A 9,758-nucleotide genomic window follows, 5' to 3' on the forward strand; every position below is an offset into this window, starting at 1 on the left:
GGGCATGGGAGGCTCTCTTGTACACAATGGATGGAATTTCACTGGTGTTCCCAGCCTTGGTTTTTAGAGAGTGTATGATGGACACAACATCTGCCGGGCTGATTGGTGAAAGGAGAAGAGAGTTTGGATAGCTGCCTGAGAGATATGTGTTAATATGTGACCTGAAAGCTGCAGTATTAAAAGTTATGACAAGTTTTGTAATAATAGGCATTTGAATGATCAGCACAGTAACCGGACCAGGCAATGTGATGTAGACATTGCGCGAATTCGCCTTGGCTATAGACACATCTGGCAGGTTTGTGAGGCTCAGCCACTACCAGAATACTCAGACTGTAAACTCTGTGATAAACCTTTAATGCATTCACTAGAACACTATATTGTTGAATGTGAAACCGTAAAAGGACTTTAGACCTCCTGGCCTCTTGTACCACCAACTGTGTAACTATTTTATTGAGTCACTTTCACACGGGACACCATAAAAGATCTTCTGCGACCTTCTGTCCCGGCGAGTTCACTTGTATCTTCTATCGTACAACACTCAAGGTTCCCTCCCTGAGTCTGTCGTCTATGGTCCTCACGCCGGCGAGTTCACCTCTCTCAGTAAATCATGGGCCAGTCCTGTACAATATAGTCAGTGTCATAACACCATTTCTACTCTCCAGCAACACACTGGCAGGGGTCTCCAGTAACACACTGGCAGGGGTCTCCAGCAACACACTGGCAGGGGTCTCCAGCAACACACTGGCAGGGGTCTCCAGCAACACACTGGCAGAGGTCTCCAGCAACACACTGGCAGGTGTCTTCAGCAACACACTGGCAGGTGTCTTCAGCAACACACAGGCAGGGTCTCCAGCAACACGCTGGCAGAGGTGTCCAGCAACACACTGGCAGGTGTCTTCAGCAACACACTGGCAGGTGTCTTCAGCAACACACTGGCAGGGTCTCCAGCAACACGCTGGCAGAGGTGTCCAGCAACACGCTGGCAGAGGTGTCCAGCAACACACTGGCAGGTGTCTTCAGCAACACACTGGCAGGGGTCTCCAGCAACACGCTGGCAGAGGTGTCCAGCAACACGCTGGCAGAGGTGTCCAGCAACACGCTGGCAGAGGTGTCCAGCAACACGCTGGCAGGGTCTCCAGCAACACGCTGGCAGAGGTGTCCAGCAACACGCTGGCAGAGGTGTCCAGCAACACACTGGCAGGGGTCTCCAGCAACACACTGGCAGGGGTCTTCAGCAACATACTGGCAGGAGTCTCCAGCAACACACTGGCAGAGGTCTCCAGCAACACACTGGCAGGGGTCTTCAGCAACACACTGGCAGGTGTCTCCAGCAACACACTGGCAGGGGTCTCCAGCAACACACTGGCAGGGGTCTTCAGCAACACACTGGCAGGGGTCTCCAGCAACACACTGGCAGGGGTCTCCAGCAACACACTGGCAGGGGTCTCCAGCAACACACTGGCAGAGGTCTCCAGCAACACACTGGCAGGGGTCTCCAGCAACACACTGGCAGGGGCCTTCAGCAACACACTGGCAGAGGTCTCCAGCAACACACTGGCAGGTGTCTCCAGCAACACACTGGCAGGGGTCTCCAGCAACACACTGGCAGGTGTCTCCAACAACACACTGGCAGAGGTCACCAGCAACACACTGGCAGGGGTCTCCAGCAACACACTGGCAGGGGTCTTCAGCAACACACTGGCAGGGGTCTCCAGCAACACACTGGTAGTGGTCTCCAGCAACACACTGGCAGGGGTCTCCAGCAACACACTGGCAGGTGTCTCCAGCAACACACTGGCAGAGGTCACCAGCAACACACTGGCAGGGGTCTCCAGCAACACACTGGCAGGGGTCTTCAGCAACACACTGGCAAGGGTCTCCAGCAACACACTGGTAGTGGTCTCCAGCAACACACTGGCAGGGGTCTCTAGCAACACACTGGCAGGTGTCTCCAGCAACACACTGGTAGTGGTCTCCAGCAACACACTGGCAGGGGTCTCCAGCAACACACTGGCAGGGGTCTTCAGCAACACACTGGCAGGGGTCTCCAGCAATACACTGCAGGGGTCTCCAGCAACACACTGGCAGGGGTCTCCAGCAACACACTGGCAGGGGTCTCAAGCAACACACTGGCAGGGGTCTCCAGTAACACACTGGCAGGGGTCTCCAGCAACACACTGGCAGGGGTCTCCAGCAACACACTGGCAGGGGTCTTCAGCAACACACTGGCAGGGGTCTCCAGCAACACACTGGCAGGGGTCTCCAGCAACACACTGGCAGGGGTCTCCAGCAACACACTGGCAGAGGTCTCCAGCAACACACTGGCAGGGGTCTCCAGCAACACACTGGCAGGGGTCTTCAGCAACACACTGGCAGAGGTCTCCAGCAACACACTGGCAGGTGTCTCCAGCAACACACTGGCAGGGGTCTCCAGCAACACACTGGCAGGTGTCTCCAGCAACACACTGGCAGAGGTCTCCAGCAACACACTGGCAGGGGTCTCCAGCAACACACTGGCAGGGGTCTTCAGCAACACACTGGCAGGGGTCTCCAGCAACACACTGGTAGTGGTCTCCAGCAACACACTGGCAGGGGTCTCCAGCAACACACTGGCAGGTGTCTCCAGCAACACACTGGTAGTGATCTCCAGCAACACACTGGCAGGGGTCTCCAGCAACACACTGGCAGGGGTCTTCAGCAACACACTGGCAGGGGTCTCCAGCAACACACTGCAGGGGTCTCCAGCAACACACTGGCAGGGGTCTCCAGCAACACACTGGCAGGGGTCTCCAGCAACACACTGGCAGGGGGCTCCAGCAACACACTGGCAGGGGTCTTCAGCAACACACTGGCAGGGGTCTCCAGCAACACACTGGCAGGGGTCTCCAGCAACACACTGGCAGGGGTCTCCAGCAACACACTGGCAGAGGTCTCCAGCAACACACTGGCAGGGGTCTTCAGCAACACACTGGCAGGGGTCTCCAGCAACACACTGGCAGGGGTCTCCAGCAACACACTGGCAGGGGTCTCCAGCAACACACTGGCAGAGGTCTCCAGCAACACTGGCAGGGGTCTTCAGCAACACACTGGCAGTGGTCTCCAGCAACACACTGGCAGGGGTCTCCAGCAACACACTGGCAGTGGTCTCCAGCAACACACTGGCAGGGGTCTCCAGCAACACACTGGCAGGGGTCTCCAGCAACACACTGCAGGGGTCTCCAGCAACACACTGGCAGGGGTCTCCAGCAACACACTGGCAGGGGTCTCCAGCAACACACTGGCAGGGGTCTCCAGCAACACACTGGCAGTGGTCTCCAGCAACACACTGGCAGTGGTCTCCAGCAACACACTGGCAGGGGTCTCCAGCAACACACTGGCAGGGGTCTCCAGCAACACACTGGCAGGGGTCTCCAGCAACACACTGGCAGGGGTCTCCAGCAACACACTGGCAGGGGTCTCCAGCAACACACTGGCAGGGGTCTCCAGCAACACACTGGCAGGGGTCTCCTGCAAAATAGTTTAATAGTTAATAGCGAATAGTGTTAAGAACGAATATTTTACTGCATTTTACTTTTAAATAATTTTCAAATTATGCTACAAATATACCTGTTAATTACCCTCAAATTTTACGTTAATGTACCTAATAATCTTTGTCAAATTTTCTTACGTTACCTGTAAAAAAATTCTATATTGCTAGAAATTACCTACTAAAAAACATCTTTTAAATTAAGAAGGAAAAATTGGACACTAAAAGACAGTTTAGTCAGTCCATAAGAATACAACAAAGAAAATGGATTTAAAAGCACAACAAACAAAGTTTATACGCGGCTTTAAATAACAATAGGATAATATGCATGCAGGAGCAGTCATTGTATTACATATTAGACTGGTGAAAAGTCAGGATCTAGAGCTGAAGCTCGACTATATATGATATTTCTAATAACATACACAATAAATTTAATTTAAAAATTTTAAAGTAATATTTATACTTCATTTTTTCAGTTTAATATATTTTACAATAAATCCATATATTCACCACAAAACAGCGAAAATTTTAATATATTTTTTGTATAGGTTGTTTGATAATATATATAAAATTCTTTACAAAATAATAAATATTAACATAAAACATAACAAAACGTAGAGAAAAAGAAAAAGTTATAAAATAGGTCTTTCATTCGAAGTTTTCTGTTAAATTACCTTGCTGTCGAATATTGTTATTATTTTTATAAATCTACTACAAAAGTAGATTAAAATAGAGAATTATTACTATTAACTTTTAAATAGTTCGTATACACAGTAGTCTCACCAGCCTTCCCTGAGCGGCAAGCATTACCTCCACGGCAACTCGAAGACAAGACATCCGAGGGGACAGGAGGAGAGAAGAGGAAGTAGGGAGAGAGGAGAAGAGGTAGTAGGGACAGAGGAGAAGAGGTAGTAGGGAGACTGGAGAAGAGGTAATAGGGAGAGAGAAGAGGTAGTAGGGAGAGAGGAGAAGAGGTAGTAGGAAGAGAGGAGAAGAAGTAGTAGGGAGAGAGGAGAAGAGGTAGTAGGGAGAGAGAAGAAGAGGTAGTAGGGAGAGAGGAGAAGAGGTAGTAGGGAGAGAGGAGAAGAGGTAGTAGGGAGAGAGGAGAAGAGGTAGTAGGGAGACTGGAGAAGAGGTAGTAGGGAGAGAGGAGAAGAGGTAGTAGTAGGGAGAGAGAAGAGGTAGTAGGGAGAGAGGAGAAGAGGTAGTAGGGATGAGAGGAGAAGAGGTAGTAGGGAGAGAGGAGAAGAGGTAGTAGGGAGACTGGAGAAGAGGTAGTAGGGAGAGAGGAGAAGAGGTAGTAGGGTGAGAGGAGAAGAGGTAGTAGGGAGAGAGGAGAAGAGGTAGTAGGGAGAGAGGAGAAGAGGTAGTAGGGAGAGAGAGGAGAAGAGGTAGTAGGGAGAGAGGAGAAGAGGTAGTAGGGAGAGAGGAGAAGAGTAGTAGGGAGAGAGGAGAAGAAGTAGTAGGGAGAGAGGAGAAGAGGTAGTAGGGAGAGAGGAGAAGAGGTAGTAGGGAGAGAGGAGTAGAGGTAGTAGGGAGAGAGGAGAAGAGGTAGTAGGGAGAGAGGAGAAGAGGTAGTAGGGAGAGAGGAGAAGAAGTAGTAGGGAGAGAGGAGAAGAGGTAGTAGGGAGAGAGGAGAAGAGGTAGTAGGGAGAGAGGAGAAGAGGTAGTAGGGAGAGAGGAGAAGAGGTAGTAGGGAGAGAGGAGAAGAGGTAGTAGGGAGAGAGGAGAAGAGGTAGTAGGGAGAGAGGAGAAGAGGTAGTAGGGAGAGAGGAGAAGAGGTAGTAGGAAGAGAGAAGTTTCAGGATGAGATAAAGTGGCGGGACTTGACCCAGCTGCGCCACATTTATGCGTCATGACCAGACTAAGCGATGGTGGCAAGGTATCGGATTTGTAGTGACAACATCCCGTCTCTCAGCGCACCCACGGAGATTGGCAGCCCTCAGCTGGATGGTAGTTCACACCAGTAGTGGCTTTGGATCACCCAAGATGTTAAATACCATAAACCGGAGTTAATTAGTTCCCCCCCCCTTCCATAGGGGAAGAAGAAACGTACAGGAAGCTGGGTACATATGAGCCAGGAGGCTGATGAGCAGTTAGGAGGAACTAGGTCGTTAGGTGAGTGTCTATCACCTAAACAATATGTTTATTGTTTGTGATGTGTCTATATATGTATGAACACGTTGTACTGAACGGAGTGAGAATAGCTTGAGCTACCTCATCCCAATGTGTGCATTTTACCTCAAAAACTTGTTTCAATTTCAATTTCAATTTCATTATTAAGATTAATCAATAGCTCGGTCGATAGAGCTTGGGCCTCACACACGTGGGGTTCACAGTACAAGTCTCCCTGAGCCCAGGTGAATTGAGTTCTTAGGTGAATGATGTTGCTGGAAGGTGGGTCATTAATTAAATTGAAGATGTGAGTGTTTCTAGGTCTGGTAAGGGGGTTGCTAAGGGAGGTTGCATAGTTGTTATGGAAGTTGAGAACTCTTGCGATCTGCTTTTTATCCCATTGTATCCCAGACCACGTTCAGTGCCGGAGCCTTCGGCCACCCATGAAGGGTTTCACTAGTGGCGAAGTCCTGCCAGTGGGTGCCGAGTACCCAGCGTAGGAAGTCCTGCCAGTGGGTGCCGAGTACCCAGCGTAGGAAGTCCTGCCAGTGGGTGCCGAATACCCAGCGTAGGAAGTCCTGCCAGTGGGTGCCGAGTACCCAGCGTAGGAAGTCCTGCCAGTGGGTGCCGAATACCCAGCGTAGGAAGTCCTGCCAGTGGGTGCCGAATACCCAGCGTAGGAAGTCCTGCCAGTGGGTGCCGAATACCCAGCGTTGGAAGTCCTGCCAGTGGGAGCCGAATACCCAGCGTAGGTAGTCCTGCCAGTGGGTGCCGAATACCCAGCGTAGGAAGTCCTGCCAGTTGGTGCCGAGTACCCAGCGTAGGAAGTCCTGCCAGTGGGTGCCGAATACCCAGCGTAAGAAGTCCTGCCAGTGGGTGCCGAATACCCAGCGTAGGAAGTCCTGCCAGTGGGTGCCGAGTACCCAGCGTAGGAAGTCCTGCCAGTGGGTGCCGAGTACCCAGCGTAGGAAGTCCTGCCAGTGGGTGCCGAGTACCCAGCGTAGGAAGTCCTGCCAGTGGGTGCCGAGTACCCAGCGTAAGAAGTCCTGCCAGTGGGTGCCGAGTACCCAGCGTAGGAAGTCCTGCCAGTGGGTGCCGAATACCCAGCGTAGGAAGTCCGGCCAGTGGGTGCCGAGTACCCAACGTAGGAAGTCCTGCCAGTGGGTGCCAAATACCCAGCGTAGGAAGTCCTGCCAGTGGGTGGCGAGTACCCAGAACTGGGCTCTGTTCTAGGTACGCTGGAGATTTTTCCTGTTAGTTGGTTTTGCGAGTGCCAGTGGGATGGGTGCATATGGGATAAAGAGAGTTTTGTAAAAGTAGAGCTTAGTGGCTGGGGTAGCTTGTTTTAGGAAGATGCCTGAAGAGAGATCCTGATAGACTGTAGCTTTTCAAGACGCTAAGTGTATGTGCATTCATAAGTTGTGATCTAGCGTGAGGCCGAGTATTGGGGTGTTGATTACCTTAGGAATGTTGGCTGGGTCTGGTGAATGTGTATATAGTTGTAGGGGAGTTGGGTCTATATTCGTTTGTTGTAGAGTAGAAGACATAGGTAATGTTTGATTTGTTTGGGTTGGTTTTATTCTAGCAGTCGTGTTCCCAGAGAGTTACTCTATTTCTACCTGTGGTCTGTGGGCTAATGTGTCTATCGTGTATCCTGTTATTAGTTTGGTCACGTCGTCAGCGTAGCAAAGGGTCATTGATGTCCAGTATAATGAGTCGGGAATATCATTAATGTTGAGTATAGAGAGTCGGTGAGAGTACTGAACCTTGGCGGACATCAGCATTCAGGTTTAAGAATCCTGAAACCTTGTTCTTGAGGAACTTGATCAGCATCTTTTTATCAGTCAGAAGGATGCTTAGTAACCTGTGCATGTTGCCAGGTAGTTCAAAAAATGTGAAGAGTTGGAAACTGAGGCTGTCGTGCCATATTGTGTCAAACTACTTTTCAACGTCGTTAGCCATGAAGTCTGTCGTGACGTTTTGATGTTTATTGATGTAATGATAGTTTGTTATTATGGTAAGTGCGTCTTGTAAGGAGAGGTGTTGTCTAAAGTTAAATTGTTTGTCGGTTAGTAGGTTCCTATGTTCTAAGTGATGTCTGAGTCTGTGGTTTATAAGTCTTTCAAATACTTTGCCTAGTGTCTCTAGTAAGCTGATTGGTCTGTAGTTCTTGTGATCGGTCGGGGATTTTTGAGTGTTTGGAGAAAGGATTGCTGTGGCCTCTTTCATTGGGCTTGGGAAATATCCTGAGGTTAATGAGGCGTTGTATACGTCAGTGAGTGCGAGTATCAGGGAGTCTGGGAGTGTCTTTAGAAGAGCTTGGTCTATGGCAAGCTGTGACATTACTGTGACGATGTCAACACATCAGTTAAGTGCACCCGACAACAGTTTCTGTTCCCCGGTGGAAGGCTGTGATCTCAATGACACTTGTGTAGATCCTTCTTATTATTCATCTTTTACTTCTCGGGAGTAATGTGGTTGGTACCCTGGTCGACAGGAATCAGTTCACTCAGGGCAAAGCTGAAGTCAAGACGTGTGATACTTAGTTCTGAGATACTTAGTGAAGTATTCGCAATTGGTCCAACGTATTCCTAGATGGTCAAGTTGAGTTAATAGACGGAATTAATGTCCGTCTGTTAAAGCTTGTTATAACTTTAGCGTGTGTTGAACCCTGGCAGTGTGTTGCTGGAGACCCCTGCCAGTGTGTTGCTGGAGACCCCTGCCAGTGTGTTGCTGGAGACCCCTGCCAGTGTGTTGCTGGAGACCCCTGCCAGTGTGTTGCTGGAGACCCCTGCCAGTGTGTTGCTGGAGACCCTGCCAGTGTGTTGCTGGAGAGTAGAAATGGTGTTATGACACTGACTATACTGTACAGGACTGGCCCATGATTTACTGAGAGAGGTGAACTCGCCGGCGTGAGGACCATAGACGACAGACTCAGGGAGGGAACCTTGAGTGTTGTACGAAAGAAGATACAAGTGAACTCGCCGGGACAGAAGATCTCAGATGTTTTATAGTGTCCTGTGTGAAAGTGACTCCACAGATATTATATAATGTTCATATATTCGAAGTGTATATTTGTTAGGATATACAGATTGTGATGGGTTTGTTTAGTGTTGTTAACCCTCATTCCCGTTAAATTGACTATTACTGGCAGTTCTTAATAACTTTTCTAAGACTCGGGAGTTGGATCGAGTAAGAAGAGACATTAAGCTTGGTAGAAAGTTTTAATAGAAGGAACCTGGTCACTAGCTCAGTGAGGCGGTGATAATATTATTATCGTGGACATTATTAATTATATTATATATAGTCTAGCTTCAGCTCCACGTCCTGAATTTCCACAAATCGATTATGTAATACAATGACTGTTCCTGCATGCATCTTATTGTATTATTTTATAATCCTGAATGTAAATGTTGATTTATATTTTGATTTTAAATTGATTTTCTTTGTTTTCAATGTATGGACGGACTCAACTATAATATATTATTCACCGTTCAGGGTAATAGCCTGGCATCTCATGTTCTCTGATGACTCTATGGATTACTAACCATCCTGTGTGATGGGGATATTAGATGAGCTGAGAGCTTGTTATTAATTTACAATATGTAATCTCGCCTTCATATAGAATAAGGTAGCAGCATATTGCTGTGCATTCCTGTGTTGCTTGTTAATAAAACATAATGTTCTCCGTTTTACTATTTATATTTTTAACATTAACTTCACTGCGGTTTTAACATTGTACAAAAGACAAAGGTCTGGAAGATCACATGTTTAAGGTGTGGAAGTGAGTTGGGTTGCCAGTGAATATAATGAGATCACCAGTTAAGTTCACTTATCATGTGACACCAAGCTGGGAACTGTGACCAAGCTGCCACCAGCTGGGTTAAGCTCTGGCAATATTTCTTATCCATAAAATAGCTCGTCTCCACAACCTTGGTGTGTGCCACTTCCTCCCTCCCCCACTTGGGTCACCTTTGTACCAGTCACTGATGGAACAGTCCCGGGGGGAGCTTCCGTGTTGTCTTCCCTCATGCTGGACTCCTTCTGTCTCGAAAATATCATTATTAACATTAACACTTGATTTATAACAGATACAGAGGATCTCGTTACATATGTT

The 9,758-nt window shown here is 48.8% G+C and overlaps 1 protein-coding gene across 1 annotated transcript; it reads right to left on the minus strand.

Annotated features, from left to right (window-relative positions):
* Positions 1 to 6,059: 6,059 nt before the first annotated feature.
* On the minus strand, positions 6,060 to 6,932 carry LOC138372128 (prisilkin-39-like). The gene has a single exon (XM_069337444.1). The coding sequence runs from the start codon at positions 6,930 to 6,932 to the stop codon at positions 6,060 to 6,062; it is 873 nt and encodes a 290-aa protein (XP_069193545.1).
* Between the last annotated feature and the right edge of the window lie 2,826 nt (positions 6,933 to 9,758).

The sequence above is a fragment of the Procambarus clarkii genome, chromosome 5, assembly GCF_040958095.1.
Source record: "Procambarus clarkii isolate CNS0578487 chromosome 5, FALCON_Pclarkii_2.0, whole genome shotgun sequence".
NCBI classification, from domain to species: domain Eukaryota; kingdom Metazoa; phylum Arthropoda; class Malacostraca; order Decapoda; family Cambaridae; genus Procambarus; species Procambarus clarkii.

Coding starts and splice junctions, on each gene's coding strand:
- LOC138372128 (XM_069337444.1), bottom strand. CDS start 6,932: ATGCACCCATCCCACTGGCACTCGCAAAACCAACTAACAGGAAAAATC.